Source organism: Phasianus colchicus, chromosome 2 (genome assembly GCF_987193195.1).
Source record: "Phasianus colchicus chromosome 2, bPhaCol1.hap1.1, whole genome shotgun sequence".
Taxonomy (NCBI): domain Eukaryota; kingdom Metazoa; phylum Chordata; class Aves; order Galliformes; family Phasianidae; genus Phasianus; species Phasianus colchicus.
Window position 1 is genome coordinate 50,063,781 of NC_143437.1, and position 18,628 is coordinate 50,082,408.

The window sequence follows — 18,628 nt, forward strand, 5'->3', positions numbered from 1 at the left end:
AGTAATAATTCACTGATCTAGTTCAATTAAATGCAGCATTCTATTTATTTAATGTTTTTCACATGTCTTAGTAAACTAGCTTAAAGCCTTGCTGTTGATGATGCTACCCATGCTGTCTTCTTGTTTTCTGTTTACTTAGAAGAAAAACACCCAATGCTTACTTTGGACAGTTATTTTTCTAGTCTTAAGGCAGCACAATGTATTACTGATATCAAAGAGACAATTGTAAAAAGGTCAACCATATATTAAAAAAAAAATAAAAGACAGAACTGCTTCTTGAAGCTCATACCAGAAACAAGAAATCTCTGTGCATTTGGGTATTGATCTTTTCATGTGCAACTGAAATAAGTATCATTGTGGAGACATGGAATGTGCTCCATCTTAAAGTGTTTGAAGGTGGGGTGCACATAATGCACTGAAAGAAGTGACTATAGTTTGCATAAAGAGTGATGTGGATGCCTGTGGCTTTTCTGTTGTAAATCCACGTGTCTTCTAGGAGGAAGAGCCACAGGTAAAACTTGCCCAGAATTACTAGACTGGGCTTCAGGTGTTATTAACAATGAAAATGGCTGTCCATACGTAGGTCATCATAAAGTGGAGTCACAGTGAGCATTTGGTGTGCAGAATAGTTTCGAGAGCTATATTAGATGAAAGGAAGTGGTTCATAAAATCTTCATCGTTATGTTTGAGTTAACTAACCTCTTCTTCTGAAATCTATCAGTGGTAGGGATGTAACTGTCACTGATCGTTTACTGATGGTGCAGTTGTCTGTGTGCCCCACTTAACTGAATTGTCCACTGCTCACCATTGCCATGATGTTTCTTCAGACAGTAGGTTTGCAGTGGTGACGGGGAACAGTTTGGTTAGCTGTGATTTCAGGAAATATCCTCTTGAAAATAACTCACGCGTTAATTACACGCATTGGAGTATAGATGCATGAAAGTACAGCGTAAATCAGTTACTCTGCTTTAGAGGACTGTATTTATATGGCAGCTTTTTTTATAAAAGAATGCCAGTTGATGCTTAAAAAACAGCTAAATGGTATGCCTCATAAAGATGCTAAATAGAAATTGATGCTGAACAGTTGACTAGAATGATGAAAAGGATGCTCTTTGAAATGAGGAGCCAGGGCTTTGATTAGTGCAAGTAATGATAATAGCAGTTGTATATGAGGAGCAGCAGAAGGGCATGTAAGCTACTCCAGGGCAAAAGAGATTTCTGAAATCCTGCCTTTGCTGAAGCACCTGTAACATCTGCAGAGTTTTATTTTCTTTCTCTCGCTGCTGAGAAAATGAGAAATCCTAAAAAATAGTGATAGGAAAGTGCAACTTACTTTCACATCCTCTGCTGTTTTAAAGGATTCTGCAACTGATACCTTCAAAGGTTTTTTACTTTTTGTTTTATGATACTTCGTTTATCACCTGCTCTTTGTAAGCTTTGTTGTAGCAGATTGGGATTCTTTTATCTCTTATTCTTAATTTTTAGAATTAAAAATTTAACCATTTGTATTTGCATGTGCATGTAGATATGTATCCAGAAAGCTGCCTCAGTTTTTCATTCTTAACCTCTGGCTTGGAAGTGAAAATGGTCTTCGGTTTTATTTTGCATTATAATCCCATAGTGCTCCTTAGAGAAGAAAAAAACAAACGACAGAGAAAATGCACGAATTCCATTAGGATGCAGCAAAATATGTAAGAACTTGTTAATTTCACTTTTGCTGTCAGGGCCATGAAGAGCAGTATCAGTGAAATATAAATATTTCACCCTGTTGCTTCCCAGCAAGAGTCAAACTATTTGCTCTTTGTTAAGTGGGCACAGGAGCAGAAATCATTTTTCTTACCAGAATATACTAAGTATGAAGTTTATGAAATCATCCGATTAAGTGATGTGTGTGCTGGATAAATATTTATAGTGTCAGTATCACATTTTCAAAAACTTGTTGGACCTTAACCTTTCTCTAGTCACAGAATCTTGAGTAAATGATCATGCGAGGCCATGCCCCAAATATTAGCGGTCTTTTCTGCATATTTTTCTCAATAACCTCACTTCTTTTTGTGAATTAGTATAGAACAGATATCAAATATTTTTCTGCCTTCCATTTTACAGTCTTTTTTTACATTTCTTCTTAAATCATGTTCTAGATTAGAACCCTGTATTCTTGAAGTGGAGTGTGAGTTTTAATGTAGGTCCCTGGATTCTGCCAGTACTCCTGGGTTGTAGCTGGGTTGTTATAATTATTGGTCCTGTTTGCTGCTCGTTTAGAGAATGCTGAACCATTTTGCAGCTTAATACAAATGCACTTCTGAACTCTTAGGAGTTCAGATCCTTTGATTTTCACATACTCACTAAAACCATGCCTAAGGCTACAATCTTCTGCAAAGTACTTGAAATTATCCTAAGTTTTATTTGAGTTTGCCATCAGCAGTCTGTCTTCCTTTGGCAGTTGTAGAGTCTAGTAAGACAAAAGACTTTCTTATGGAAGAAGAAACATTCAAAACAAGAGTATTTGATAAAGCATGTCTTCAAACACATGCTAGATATTTGGTTATTTTCATGAAGATTCTTTCACTTGGAAGGTGGCTGACATATTTTCTCTGACTGTAAAATTGGTCCATCTTCCTACCTCTAGACTACCAGTGAGAAATTTATCTCCTGATTGGCTGATTTAGCCTTGCTTAGAGCCTGCACTCCTGGCAAACAGTGGTGTAAATCCATGGTGACAATGGGTTACAATTGTTCATGTATGTATTCAGAGTTTATCTTGGCTTTGAACTCTGTACAAGATTAGTCCTTGTTCTCATCATAGCTTTTCATGGATTGCATGTGCATTTCTTCTGTTTCTTCACTTCTTTGAAGTTATTTTTCTGCTGTATTGCTCTGGGAGTACTGACAGCCAAGTAGGTAATTTTATTAACCTTCTTCAGCAGGAGCTTCTACACTGTATGGAATGTGTTCTGCAGGAGAGCAAGAGGTCTTCAGCTACTGCTGAACTAGTTCTCATTTTCACCTGTTCTTGGTCAGCTGTACCAACCGATACCAAACTTTTTTTAAAAACAGATTTTAAACAGGATTTGTTTAAATTTGGAGAAAGTAAGAGGAAAAGAGTGCATTGCTACCATGACCCTCTGTCAGATTTATTCCACCAAAAATGAATCCACTCTTTACAATGCTAAGCTTTTGTCAAGTGAATTACCATTTGAATAGTACGTATGCTATATATACTATACAAATGGTAATTATAGCCATGTATATCCATGGCTACCATGGATATACAGTATTTTGCCATTGTCTTCCTCTTGAGAGCTTGAGTATATCTAATTGTGCTGGGTACAGGTTTAGATGGTATGAGCTGTTTTTGTTGTTTTGTTTTAAGTATCAATTGAATAATACTGCATTTCTATTTTTTTCTAGTTTTGTGATTATGTGAGCAAGTGGAGATTTTTCTGATGCTTTGACATTCAGAAATATAGTGCCTGTGTTTTAAGTTAATAAAATGCATTTGCATATGCAGGGTAAGACTTGGCACCTGAAGGAAAGCAGCCTTCTACATGGCAAAAGCAGTAACAATTTTCAACTTGTTTATTGTTTTGGAAGCTTGACAGACAGTTCTGTGGTTCCCATTTACAATCCTAATAGAAGATGTGTAAAAGAGGAAGAGCAAAGCTTAGCTCCAGGAGGCACCACCTGCAAGGAGCAGTGCTTTGGATGGGTGGTGACTGAGCAGTAGGAGAGGAGAGCATAGCATAGCAGCAGCTGAGAGATTGAAGGCACCTGTTTTGGTAGCCTTGAGTTTGTTTATTTTCAAGTTCTCTCCTTATTGTAACATCAATTTTGGAAGATAGGAGTGAGTATTCTCTGAATAGATTACAGCTGTACAAGGTGTTTTATAAAAGGCAGTGAAGAGCTGTCTTAGGTTGTTGAATTGGAATTTATAATTGAAATAACATGCATTTTTGGAAAAGAAGATCCATCTTCTTGTGCTGTTTCAACATTTCTGTATACCTGTTGATTTGAAATTGAATGCTGAGAAGTTCCGTCTTTCTTGGAATGTCTTTTTTTTCTTTTTTTTTTAATGTATTATATACTCATTAAAACTGATGTATAATTAACTAGATGAATCCTTTGCTTTCCATACCTATATTCTATTGCTTCTTTACACAAGTACAGAGTAGTATAAATTGAATGCTGCTCGTTCTAAAACAGATTCTTTAAAAATCTTGGCCTTAAAAGATGGCTTTATGGAGCTCTCTCGATGGATCATTTATAAGCTAAAAACATAGATAGAAAATACAATTTAGTATTCTGATATTGATGTGACTGAAGTTTAAAAGAGGAATAATCATGTTTACAAAGGTCTTTGCATTTTCCAAAAGCCAAGAGCAATGTATTAAACAGATTGTTGAAGCTTATGGAAATACGTGATCAGAGTGAAGTTTTCAGAACACTGAAAAAAAAAAAAAAAAACCCAACAAGAAAAGGAATGGGTTATTCTGTGAATATGCTCTGTATTTCGGTTACAGATAACACATTGATCTTTGTAGCTTTGTTAATAGATAAGCAGTTGTAGCTTGCTTCTTTATTTTCAGGAATTTGAAGTGAAACACTTAGCAGGAAAAGAGAAACATGCATTTAACAAATATGTTGGTTGCAGAGAAATCCATCCTGCTACAAACCGTGATTATTATTTTTTAAAATTTAATTAATTAGTTTATTTTTAAATCATGAAACTTTGTTAGAAATCTAGGGAATTTTTAGCCATACCTATGGAGAAAACATTTTGAAGTCAGTGCAACAAAACAGCTTTTGTTGCAAGCCTTAGAAGCAGTTGGCAGAAAAAATGTGCCAGTCTTTGATTTTCAGAACGGGTTGGGATCTGGCCCTATACTTTGTTTCTCACAGCTGTAGAGATGTGATTGTGTTTAGACTTGTCTGAGGCACGTGACTTCACACTGTGCCACATCCTTCCAGATAAACGCATTGCTGCATGAGGAGAGGCGCTTCTCTGTTGGAATGGCCTCTGGAATTCTGCAGGCTGACGTCATGCCTGGAGATGATAGATTTTTCACTTGGTGATAAAAAATTGGCTAGAAGATCATGAAAAAATGGTATTTATGGGGAAAAAAAAAATAGTATGTCAGGAATTCTGAGAGAATTGCAGAAAGTGAAATACCCCCTTTAATGTTCCCTGTTTTCTTATGTGATGTGCTTTCAAGTGTGCACGGACCTTTTGATCCATGTTGTCTTTTTGTTGTTGGGAGCTTGGGCTTTGGTAAAGAGCTTAGTCTTGCCCAGCTATTTTATGTGAACCATTTAAGTTTTTCTAAGCTTTTTGTTTCCAGGCTGTAAACATCCTAAGTTACTATGAAGAGAATAAAGGGAATTGTATTTTATGACTTGTTAAAGGTTTGAAGGCAATAAAGAGTGTTCTAGAGGCTATTCTCAACTACACATCTGTGTCTTAGTAGTTGCAAACAATTCAGGACGCTAGACTTGAATCCAGGTGGTTTTTTTAAATTCTGGGTTTAGGTTCACAGCTTATTAGTACAAAGCAGGTTATACCAACTGGGCTTATAAGCTTTCTTTGAATGCAGGAAAAAAAAAGAGGATAATAAATTGAAAATGGACTGTAGTATGACTTATGACTCTAAAATACAAAAACTAACGTGGAATTTTATAATTGCACCTAGAGTTGTTCAGGGTCAGTAAACTTGAAGTTGTTGACTTCCTCAAAATGAAATGGGTGGGAGAGGGACTAAACAGAGGCAATGTAATACCTGACTTCTTCACATGCTGAAAAGTGTTCAGCTAGAAACTGACTTATTGGCTTTATGGCTTATTTTACTCGATTGTTTGTACAGTCAGTTAGGATGAACTTTCAGATCACTTCTGAAAAAATTAACATAGGCGGGGAGTGGTATGTCCTAAGTCTGGCATGGAGGGAGTAAACTTTTAGAGTGAACGTTCTCAACTGATTTTAAATATTTTGTAAGTCAATGAAGTGCAACGATAAAAGGAAAATACTGGGATATCGAGTATATTGACAGTTATGCTGTGTATTTGTTAATATGAACCACATATCATGCACTTTAAGTGTTTGAGCACAGTTGTATTAGGATGGTTGCTGTTTTGTTCTGCGCTTTGCTAGTATTGGATTTTGTCAACCCATATTGATTACTGGAAGAATGGAACTTTTCATTGTTCTAATTTCACACTAAAATATCTTATGCAGAACGAAACATTTGTCATTTTCACCATCCTACATGCACATTTTTGGTCTATGGTTTAAAATTTCTGTGCAGCACAGGGAGCAACAAGGTGTTAATTGGGTTTTAATAGAAATTTTCACTGGTAGGTTCCAGTCAGCTCTGAGCAAAAAATTTATTCACTGAGGGGTGGGCTCAGATGTTTTAAGTAACTTCTAGGCGATAAAATCAAGAATACGTAAAATGCAACAATAAAACTTATTGTTTCTATTTGTTTTTCAAAGCAATGACTGACAATGCTCTTTTCTTGTTCTTTGCAGTGTGGTGATGTAGATATTTTGGTAAGCAATTCAGTGACTCTTTCTGTATATGCAATTGGATTTTATTAATTTCTAATGCTATTGGAATGTGAAAAATTAATGTAATTTGTTAATATTTATTAGACTTACTGTGAAGTATTTATTTTGTCTTCTGCGCATCAAAATTGCAAACATTTACTACTGATGTCTAGGTAATGTTGTGCCCTGATGCCAGGACCAAATGCTTCAGAGAAAATAAAACTATGTCCGTAGAGGTGTATGTAATTGATAACCCTGGTACCAGTTCTACTCGTGATCTCAGAGGCTTGTCTGAGTCCTTAAGTATCAGTATCATGATTTAGCAGAGGGTTGTTAGAGTTAGGGTTGTATGGTTAGGTTGCGGTTGGACTTGATAATCTTTACGGTCTTTTCCAACCTGAGCAATTCTGTGTATCGAAATGTCTGTTCCTTTAGTTGCTGTAATAATGATGTAACTTCTGAATTACAGGTTTGAGTATTCCTTTGGATTGCATGAGATCAGAGAGATATTCTTAGATTTCAAGCCTTCTAATAGCAAAATTTGTCTTGTATGAGTGAGTTATTGCCTAGCCAGTCTTTTCTGGCCTTTATAAGAACATGACCAGAAGCATGAAAAAGAATATAATACTTACAAAGCTTTGTTTTAATAAAGTTAGCACATTGTTCTGATTTTTAGCCAGGATATCACTGTAGTAGGGAAGCAGTTGTCTGGCTGTCTTGCTTGTTGAATAAGGGTGGTGAAGGACCTTGGAATAAAATACTGGCTATTGTAGAAGTGTGGTATGCCATTGCCTTCCGTGGAGATGCAGTGAGTTGCTCTGCAGGCCACTAACCATTCACAGAGGGTGTAGTAGTTCATTTTCATGGTGCCCTGTCTTCACTGGAGAAACTTCAGGCTGTATTTATGTAGTAGACTGCTTTGTAAAATACAGGTTTTTTACAGTAAAGTTCACTTTTTACAGATACTTAAAATAAAAAAAATAATTTTTTAGCACTTTCTGAATTACAGTTTTAATGATGTTATTTGCATTAGTGAACAATCAGAATTTGAGATACACTGATGATTTCCCAGGCTTTCAGTAATCCTTCTCTTAAAGACTACTTATCTTAAAGGAATTACAGTAAAACTATTGAGCAAAAATTTAACTTTAACTACAGCATCAGCCTGATTTTTGCCTTTAACCCATTCCCAATAGATAATTTATGTAGCTCATTACATCTCTGAGCAAAATCATGATTTCTACCTCTCCTCCCATTCTGGAAATAAGACTGCAATTTATATAAAATAACTTTGGGGAAAGAGATGATTAATGATGTGGTTAAGCTTAAGCCTTCTGTATTCTGGAATATTGCCTTTTACATAGATTCTTAGCTATCAGTATTATTGCTTTTTGATATACAAAGCCTTAAATTGTTACATAAGATGGGGAAAAATACAAAATCATGAATGTAATTGGCTTTACTTGCCAGCCTCCTTTCCTGGGCATGACACTTAAACCCAGATTTTTTTTTGTGTAAGACTCAGTATAACTGATGCATTTGGAACTTCTTAATTCTGAAGATGCATGAGTAAATAATGCATTTTCTTTTGTCCAATAAATTCATTCAAAATCTTTTTGAGTACAGTCAATCCCGTCTTATTTCCAGATAATATCAATTGACTGTAATGAGTGGGAGGGTGGTATGAGAGAAATGCTTGTTTTAATGATATGATAGTGACGTTGACTTTTAAGGCTTTATTATTTAACTGGTATCGAACTCTAAAGAAGTAACTGTTGAAGGTGGTAAAAAATAAGTAGCAGAATTTGTTTGAAACAAGCTCAAATGGATATGATAAATGAGGAGGAATTGGTGTGATTTTTATGACCACCAACTAAATACTATGGCATAGTAAGAAACTTTTCAGGGTCTCTCTTTGAGGTCAGCATGTAGGCTGGGGAATACTTGGTCATACCACATACTGGGGTTTCCAGAAAGTAGTTGACAAGATCCTGCATGCCTAAAATTTTGAAAAGAAGTTGAATTGCGTGGAGAAAGAGACTTCTTTCTCCATCTTTGGATTGTATAGATAACTGCTACAAGAGGAAAGGTGGTAGAAAAACTGTATGTAAAAATAAATGATTTTTTTTTTTTTTTCATGAGGGAATATTAGGAGATTTTATACGTAGTTATGCTGTACAAAAGGAATAAAGTTATGAGGCTGTATTAAGTTATTTGGGGTAGTGATAATGAAGGGCTAGACTTGAAGAATTGCAAAATTACACTGCCATACTGATCTTTAGATGGCAGACTGCAATTTCATCACGTTAAATGTAGAGTAATACAGACTGGGGAGGTGGTATGAAAAAGGCAATCCTTCTTTTACGTACTCAGTGACAGACCCTGAAATTACATCATTTGGCAATTAGTAAGATCTTGCAATCAAGGTGAAAATGCCTCTTAAGCTCAGAAATGTTCCAGAATTTTTTTAGGAAAGAATAGAGGCTCATTGTAATGCTATTGTATCTTAGTTTTGTATCACGTGTAGTCTAATTTCCACCTCACGAGACCATTCTGGCAGTACTGCATGTACAGGGCAGAAGGGACAGTCAAAGGACCAGAACAGGTCTGCATGAGAAATTAGTAAATATTTGTACTTTTTTCAGGCTAGAACAGAGGTCACTGAAGGGTCATCAGATGGGAGTCTATAGTACTGGTGACACAGAAGAGGCAGATGACTATTTTTTCCAGTGCAGAACTTGCACAAATCCAATGTAATTAATGAACCTGAGCTCAAAACAAGAAAAAAATGTTTATTTGTACAGGTTTTGATTAAACTACCTGTCTTTGCTATAAGGTATTGAGCATGATAAAGATTTACATGCATTAAAAAATTAATAAATGTATTGCTATACATGGAGGAAGTTTGGAGATTGTATGAGAACGTTTTGTTAGGGGTGGCTCAGGAATCGCTGAGCTGTGGGTTGATGGTGGCTAAAATACTAGAAAAAAAAGTATCAGAGACAGTATCAGTGAAGTGGCAACTGTGTATCTACGTGCTGTAAGCGTCAACTGTTGGTTGCTGTTCCCACTTATGCTGTCTACACTAGCAGTACATCAGTAAGTAACTTTTCCTGCTGTGCCCTCTCGAGGAAAAGGGTAGATGATTAAAAAAATAAAATCAAAATCCACAAAAACATAACAAAAGAGAATGTGAAAGGAAAAAAAGAGAGGGGAATAGACTGTTAAGAATTGAAATTTAAACTAAAAAGAAAGAACTGTGTAGAGACAGAAAGAGCAAAACAGCTCCAATAACAGCCACCACTTGGAGGTGTCCAGGAAGGTCCGGGTGCTCTTTGGTGGTGATGCTCAGACCAGAAGCATAATTAGACAAGGAGCTTGAAATGATTTCCAGGTCTCTGTTGACACACTTCCTGCTTTTCTTAGCAGTTGAAATGGCCAAGTTGGCTGGGATTGGGTGAGGGTTGAAAGGAACATCTGAAGGCTTGGTGAAGCTCTGGATGTAGAGGGTAAACCAAAAGGGCAATTTCATGAGATTCTGGAGAAAGTGGAAAAGGAGCCTGGTATGCTATGTAAAAGGGTCTTATAGAACGCACATAAGTCAAGATCCTGTGGAAACATCTCTATGGCTTGAATCCTCCACTGAGCATTTTTCAGTTTATATTTCTGTTAAGCAATGAAGTTGATTAACAGTACACTCCACCACATTGATGTTTTTCACCCTCCTGGGGCATTTAAGCTGTACTATGTTTTGATGTGACACAAGGCCAACAGGGTGGAATAGTGAAGCACAGTTGGATAAGTGATGGTTTTTGAGGCATGATTAAGAGATTAATTGGTTAGCTATAACATGGCCTGCTGAAGAGATTTAGGGAAGAACTGTTGATAGCTTTGGAGACGCAATGCAGGTTTGGCCCATTGTCTGTCTCTTACATTTCTGTACAGTTGAGTTAGGATAAGAGCTTATAAAATTGGGAAATCTGTTTTTCAAATTGAGACAGTAACAGAACAGGTTGAGAAGTCAGTCTTATCATATATAATAAAGTGAGAACAAGAATACAACCTTAAAACTGCCAGTTACTGTGATCAGCTTGAAGACATTGTGTTGTCTGTCTGATAAGCTATTATGTACTTACATGGTCATTTGGCTGGCATCTGATTCTTGCCTTGTAAGATCATTACTCTGGGAATAGCTTTCATTGAGACAGATTAGGATTTGGTGATAAGTATATCTTTGCAGATTCATTTTGTTCCTTAAGTGCCATTCAGATTCAGGCCATCCTTTTAAGGTCTTCCCTGTAATTTATATTCAGTATTTAATCAAATGTGAGAACTTCTTTCATGCGTTTATGGATTGTCTCCCACCTTGTTATCAGAGTGGTGGTGTCAGGGCATGACTAGATGGAATTATCATACAGCCAAGCTGTAAAACAGCTTCCCCTCACCCAAATTCATTGCAGATTGCCCTGATATTTCTTCTAGAAATAAATGGGGTGAGAAAACTAATTTCAGTTGTATTTTGTAGTTTCCAGTTCTGTTTGCAGTATATTTGGAGTTGAGCAATATTCGTTCATCCAGAATACTTGAGACAGGCAATTAAGTGTTTTGTCCATAGCTTTCTAAAAGAAAGTAATGGTACATTACATTTCCATTGGCATTGCAAACAAATGTATTAAGTGCACTACTTCGAAAAATCACTGGCACTTTTTTTCAGAAACTTGAAAATATTCTTTTTATTTTTCTTACAGAGGAAAATATTTCCAAAAAGTCACATGGGAAAACTGCATTTGATGTTCTTTATAACTTAATTCCTTAGCATTAGTTACTTGCGTTTTGAAAAACTGAGCCAACAGCTTGGAAGTGATTTCTCTCTTACCAACAGATTCTTTGTGACTTGTCTCTGATTATGTTGGGCTTAGCTTCTCTGTTTATTCAAGTCAGTTGGACTTAATGAAGCAAAGAAAAAAATAATAACAAAAACATCACTTTTCCCCAGAGACTGTGTTTGTGTTCTGGTGACTTTTCTCAGGAGAGCCTTCCCATGTTAGATTGAATCTTGGGTGAATACAGAGCTCTGTGTAGTAGTACTCTTCTGGGCAGATGGCAGAAGGCTGTTTTCTTCCCATCAGATATTAAGATAGCTGAGAAATGAATGTTACTTTTGTTAGCATATTCTTTTTAGTTTCCAGTACAAAATCTGACTACTAAATGATACTAAAATGAATACTAAATACTAAGCGAATACAACAAATTGATTCAACATCATCAGGTGGTTTTAGAATAAGATTTTGAACAGATATGTGTGCACGTCATCAACTGTTGATAGACGTGCTGTGTTCTCGGAAGAATTTGTATTCTCTTAGAACAAATTATAAAAGAGACTTTGAAGTGTGGTGCCCACCATAGCAGTGCTTTAAGTTATTGTACTTATTGGTTTTTTATGCTAAATATATATGCAAACACTTTTAAGTGTGCAAGTTGTTTCAGCTTTGAAGTTACGAAATTAAGTAGAGAAGGCAGGTTTTATGAGTGGACAGATATCTGTTGGTAGGCATCAAATGTATAAGTAAACACTCATCAGTTTGTCTCTTTTTCAGCATTTGGTGTGTGTTGATACTTATCCAGGAAATAGATAAAGGACTAGTGATGGAATTATGTAGATTTTCTTCAAAATTTACTGAGTCACATGGGAGTTCATTTGCTAAGCATGTTTTCTGAATTTTGCATTATGGTTTGTGTGTGTTCTCATGCTTTCTCCTTCCGAGTTTGTATTCTTAATGTGAACAGCATGTTTCAGAAACTCTGAAAGTTCTTGGTTTCGTCTGCCACAGGAAGGGTGCAGCATTTCACTTTCGCTACCCATAAGTGAACTTAATTTCTGTTGAAGAAAAATATGCAGCTGCCTGATGTGATAAGGCTTAAACTTGATTTGAAGAAGTTCTTTTAAGTTAAGAGTTGCATTGCATACTTACATGCAGATTGTTGACTGTATTTTGTATTTATTTAAAAGAGTGGGTGTGTTTCATTGTACTATCTGGGCAAAAATATCAAGATGTTACTGAGTGAATCACATCTCTGTGAGGCATACAAAAGCACCCCTCTGAGGCAAGGAATTCTTGGAGGAAATAAAAGCCAGCAATCTCAAACCACTTTCACCAGCTTGGTTTTCACTCAGTCCATTCTGATTTCATTTGGTGCACTACTGCATTTAGTCCGCCCATCCTTTCCAGTGTGACCTTCCCTACTACTCAGGGTTATATTGGCATCTGCTATTCCCTTTGAAATCCTGTTTGTGTGCTGAAGAGTTCTAGCCACCCTTGTTTTTCACCTAAAAGCATCTCCATATGTTTTATTAACCCTAATGATTTCCTGTGAAACTTGGAGATTAGGGGGGAGGAAACTCCAGAAATAATAAGGACAAGAGTGCCCTATAGGTTAGTACAGTAACCTAAATAATTGCGTGGTTCTAAAAGCGTTTACTGCTTTTACTACTGAAATTTTTCTGGTTGACTATTGAACTGTTGCTTTCAAAGAAATGTCTCTTGGACCAGCACGTCTCATTCCTGCATGAGAGTAGTGCACCCTCAGCAAGTTTGCTGATGACACCAAGCTGAGTGGTGCGGTCAACATAGTTGAAAGAAGGGATGCCACTCAGAGGGACCTCGAGAGGCTAGAAAGATGGGCCTGGGTGAACCTGATGAGGTTCAACATGGCAAAGTGCAGAGTTTTACACTTGGGCTGGAGGAATCCCATACAGACTGGAAGGAGCTGTCCTTGAGAGCAGCCCTGGGGGAAAAACCTGGGAGTCTTGATGGATGAAAAACTTAATATGAGCCAGCAGTGTGCCCTTGTGGCTCAGAACGCAAATGGTATCCTGGGCTCCATCAGAAGAGGGAGGGATAGCAGGGACAGGGAGGTGATTGTTCCCCTCTACTCTGCTCTTGTGAGGCCCCATCTGGAGTACTGCATCCAAGTGTGGAGCCTCCAGTACAAAAAAGACAGGGAGCTGTTGGAGAGGGTCCAGAGGAGGGCCATGAAGATGATCAGGGGACTGGATCACCTCCCCCGTGAAGACAGGCTGAGGGAGCTGGGCTTGTTCAGCCTGGAGAAAAGAAGGCTGCTGGGTGACCTCATTGCTGCCTTTCAGTACCTAAAGGAAGCCTACAGAGGGGAGGGGAATCAATTCTTTACAAGGGTAGATAACAGCAGGACGAGGGGAAACGGTTTTAAGTTGAGGGAGGGGAGATTTAGGTTGGACGTCAGGGGGAAATTCTTTACGGAGAGAGTGGTGAGGTGCTGGAACAGGCTGCCCAGAGAGGTTGTGGATGCCCCGTCCCTGGAGGTGTTCAAGGCCAGATTGGATGGGGCCCTGGACAGCCTGGTCTAGCATTAAATGAGGAAGTTGGTGGCCCTGCATGTGGCAGGGGTTGGAAATTCATGATCCTTGAGGTCCCTTCCAACCCTTGCCATTCTGTGATTCTGTGATTCTGTGAGTAGTCAGCTTCAAAGTCCACTACTTCATGTGTGCTTGCTTTTAGTTTGCCTATCTCTTTATCCCATGTATCACTAATGTTCCTTGGCAGCTTTTGATGGCCAGACTTCATCTTTCCTATCCAGAACAATCAGAACTACAGAACAGCACAGTCACCAGCACAGATGCTTGGGACTTCCACTGATTTATTCAAATTATTTGTTGGCTACCTTTAAGGAATAGCCGGTCAAGGTTATTTGCCATGGCAATGCCTGTTTAGGAGACCCAGTTTCTTCATATCCTTTTGTGAGAAGTGTGTAATAAATGTCTTTTGGTATTCCAGGTGGGCTGTAGCTGTGATTTCTTGGAGCGCTCGTGGAGCCTTTCAAAGAACAACAGCCTGAGATGTGTTTTTTTCTTTTCAACAGCTGCATGGAATTATACGTGCCCAATAATTCTTTTCTTTGGAGAAATTTATGTATTTTTTTCTGGTACAAATGTTGAACCTAGCTGATATATTGTTTCCTGAGTATCCCCTTGAGCCCTTTTCAGAAACTCCTGTTCTTTATCTTTGGTTGTTCAGTGCTACAAGATTGAGGCTGTTTGAAGTGAGAATTCAGGAATGGCAGTTAGCAGGAAGTTTTTGATTCTTGAGTTCTTCAGAATTTGATTCTCACAGTCCATTATTTTTCACTTTGCAAACTTGTTCTTTGCCACTAGAAGGGGATTGTGGTGTGGGAGATCTCCAGAGTTTTTCCTCAGTGCGTAGGTCTAAAAACAGCTGAGGAGAGGTGGGTTCTTCTTCTGCTCGGTTTTCTCTCCTGAGTCTTCCTGTTTGCACTGATTATATTTTTGGCCCCAGAGGAATCCAGTAACATGTCTTTTATTCCTTCTATCATTTGAAAAAGGCTTATTGTTGTGCCCTTTCCTTACTTAACTAGTTTTTCAAAGTTAATTGCTTTATCTTCTGTACTTACGTTACCACCTAGAGGGTATGGCTGCTTTTTTTTGTTTTGCATCCCAGTTCGGATAATCAGAATTGTATCATTTTGTTTCAGGTAATTTCCTTGACTTTACTAGTTAGCTTTATTGTTTGTTTGTTTGTTTCCTAGTTTGCTTAGAGGGCTTCTGCCAGTGCCTTATAAAATGATGATCAGGAAATAATTGTAACAAACTGTTTGACTCAGTGTTTGTACAAAAGGGCGTACAAGAAAAAATGAGCCAGAATTGAAACACAAGTTTTAAAAACAAAAATACTTTCATTTTCATGTTTTATAATCCTGAATGGATGCAATTATTTTACTTTAACTAGATCTGAAATATATTTGATTTCTTTGCATGCCTACCATCTTAAAAAAATAATCCTGTATGCTAGATGAAAAAAAAAAAAAATATTTCATTGTTTGAGTGTTGTCCAAGTCTTGCCTCTTTAAGGAGCCTAACACTAGAGTTAGTGGAGGGGAATTCCTGGTTGACTGTTAATAAACATGATGTGTGAATTTCCTAATGATGGAGCTAAGAGCGTGGGTGCTCTTTTCTTTGTAGGTATTCAGGAAGGCGTTTGTGCTCATTTAACTTTCTGTATTCAGAAATGTGTGGTTTTGGCCACTACTCGGTGAATGTATGGGAACATGTTGATCACGGCCTGAACCTCTGATTGACTGCCTTTATTCTAAGTAGGATTATCACGATGAAAAGATAATGAAAAATGCTCACTAATGTTGTAGGTTGTAATAAATTCCACAAGGAGCAATCTCCAGGAAGAGATCTTTCCTCAGTGGCAGTCAGCATTTAAATGGGATCTAGGAGAAGTGGAGCCAGGCTCCACCCCTTCCACTAGCACAGGAGAATTGTTTTCACCTGTGCTCCTGTAGCTGACTCATTGCTTGCCTCAGGTGGTCAATCAGAGGTTCGGACCATAATCAACAGTTCCCATACAACATCTGTGTTTCGTGTGGGTAAATTCTTTACAATGCAATAAAAAAATAAATAAAAAGTACATTTTAATGAATGTTAGATTTCTTAATTTTATAAGTGAATTATTTTTGTCAAAAATATTACATTAAGTGTTGCAAAATTGCAGATAGGTATTTCATGCAGGGCACTCATTGTCCCTTGCAGTGTTCCAGATGCTTCTCCTTCACAGTTCTTTTGCCATGCACTGATGGGTCTAAATCACTATCTTGCCAAGTGAATGTTATCTTCAAAATAAGATGTTTATTGGAAATTAAAGCTTCCTAAATCCTTATAAGGACAAATGATTTAGAAGAATTATTTTGTCTTGGCTTCTTCCAAGTACTGAATTTAGGATCTATATTTTCCTTTCAGCAGCTGTAAAAGCCTGCAACCTGTATATCCATTGTCCAAAAAGCCTCTCTTAGAGAATTATGTTCTTAATTTTGTTGTTTCTTTTGGTTCGTTTATTCTTTTAATGACAGATAATTTGAAATAGAAAACATAAAGCTAAATATGGCTTTCCGCTACTTGGAGTAGAGTAATGGGATGCAATATTCTCCTGTTGTTTCTGGGCATATCCTAGATGTATTGTACTGAGACACCTGACTGCACACAGCCGCTGCTTCAGAATCAGTTGTTGCAGTTCCAGCTTCCCAGCACAGTGTTGTAGCTTTCTTGTTTCTTTGATCTGCCCTGTCCACCTTTTTGTGATGATATCAAAGCTGATGGACTGGTCAGTATGCTCCCAGCACATCTGTGTGAGTCAGCGGTTCTGCATCTTTTTTGCTGCTACTATCTGTGGTCAAGAAGTTCCTATATTTTCCTACCTTTTCATGGTCAGTTTTTGGATTGGCAAGGTGGCTTTCTGAATTTCAGGCTGATTTCAATCTCACGTATGTGTAGATTACTCCTGTTGTTAGCATTTTGAGCTTTGAGTATGCTGACTGGGAGTATCCAAACTGAAGCATACAGCATGAAAGTAAGCAAAATGTTTCTGATGCCCCCCAGTTTAGCTGTAGTGGCGTTTATTAAGCCAGGCTGTTGCACAGGACGAAAATGACCTGCAGTATCACCAGAGTGTAACTGAAGCTTAACTGAAAGTTGAGCACTGAAGCATGAGTGTAAAACAGAGAAGAAACCAATTGTGGAGATTTTGGATTCCCTCCCTCTTTTCTCTTTTTCCTCAGTACTGGTTAAGAGCTTTCATGTATTTGAATTTTGGAAGGCTATTGCTTTTTTTTTGTCTGTCTTTATTATTTTTTTTTCTTTTTGTAAGAAGCACAGAAGTAATTGAGAACATAGCGAGAGGTAGTAATGTTTGTTTTAGAAGTGGGTGTCTAAGTGTGAACTGATTTTAATTTCACAGTTTTAATTAAAATTCCTACAGGCTGAAAATACTGATATTTAGGCGTGGGCAAAGCAATTTTTTTTCCATTTCACCTTTTGACAAGTATGCAAGTTTTAGTTAAAACTATTTTTTAATAGGTAAGAATAGAAGTTCTCTTGGGAACCTGTTAATTTCAAAGCAGTGAATTATTATAAGCAGCTCAGAGAGCGTGACTTATATTTACAATTGTCTAATCCTTTCCACTGCGTGATCCTGTTTGCTCTTGCATGTTACTTTGCTAAATGTAAACCATTCTGAATTAGGCTGACTGTTTGCCTAAGATTTAGTGAATTGTGGGAAGCTGAAGAATTAAATATTTTGCAACACTTGGAGAGTGTAGTAGGAGAAGTGAGTGCCTTTTGACTTTGTTTCAGATGTTAACAATCTTATGGAATTAACTCCATTTTTTCTCATCTTTAAGAAGGAAATACAAATTTTCTGTGGATGGCCATTCTGATGATCAGGGCTACATTTACAAATTAATGTGCTTCTGAACGTGAATGTTTCTAACAAAAATACAGCATAAGCTAAGTCAAGAACATCTTAAAGACTGGTTTGGCATTTTGTATCTGGTCTTTTCATGTATGAAAGCAGCAAATACTGGATAGTATAGTGTCAGTTCACATCTCGGGTCAAGGGAGTAAAGAGCAGTGTTGTTTTCAAAGCAGCGTGTTGTGAATAATCAGAGGTTTTCACAGCAAGTAAATAGCTGCAGATGATGGATTCCTGACTCAGTGTGAAGAAAGGAGTTGCTTCCAATTGCCACCAGCAGTCAGAGCTATGAAGTTAGTTCCTGTACAGTTCTCAGTATATAGCAAATTTCTGATGAATAAGTGTCATATTGAATTGCTTCTGGCAGTAGATGTACAAGTGAAAAAGAATAAGGTTATTACTGCATATATACTGGAAAAAAAATGTTGTGAAACAGCTTGTGTACTTTGTCTGTTTTGGTGCTTAGATACGAAGTTACAAAGCTGTTTTAAAATTGAGAACTCAGATGGAATTTGCTTAAATATTTTTAATAATTAGTATATTTATTTATTTGAGTTAAAACGGTGAATGAAGTCTGCAGTTTTTTCAAATCTGCTGTGTTAAGTGACAAGAAAGGCTACATGTTCATTCTCACTGGGCTGAAAGTTTTTTGTTTTATGGAAAATAAAAAAATAAGATTCAGCAGGCAAGTGATGATGCACGTAATAAGTATTTGGTTAAGTATCTGTACATTTTCATGAGGGTCATCAAGTGCACTATTATTTTTTTGCCCTAAAAAGGA

The 18,628-nt window shown here is 37.2% G+C and overlaps 1 protein-coding gene across 6 annotated transcripts in view; it reads left to right on the forward strand.

Moving 5' to 3' along the window:
* The window catches only part of SCAF8 (SR-related CTD associated factor 8), a 145,204-nt gene that overhangs the window by 3,366 nt on the left and 123,210 nt on the right, over positions 1–18,628 (forward strand). Inside the window, exon 1 of one of the 6 annotated variants that reach the window (XM_090135635.1) lies at positions 4,725–6,544. The exons of the other annotated variants lie outside the window; for them this stretch is intronic. Within the exon in view, the coding sequence (XP_089991761.1) occupies positions 6,500–6,544 (45 nt within the window). The 5' untranslated portion in view covers positions 4,725–6,499. Of the gene's footprint in view, positions 1–4,724; positions 6,545–18,628 lie in introns of those variants that run through there. 6 annotated transcript variants of the gene reach the window in all.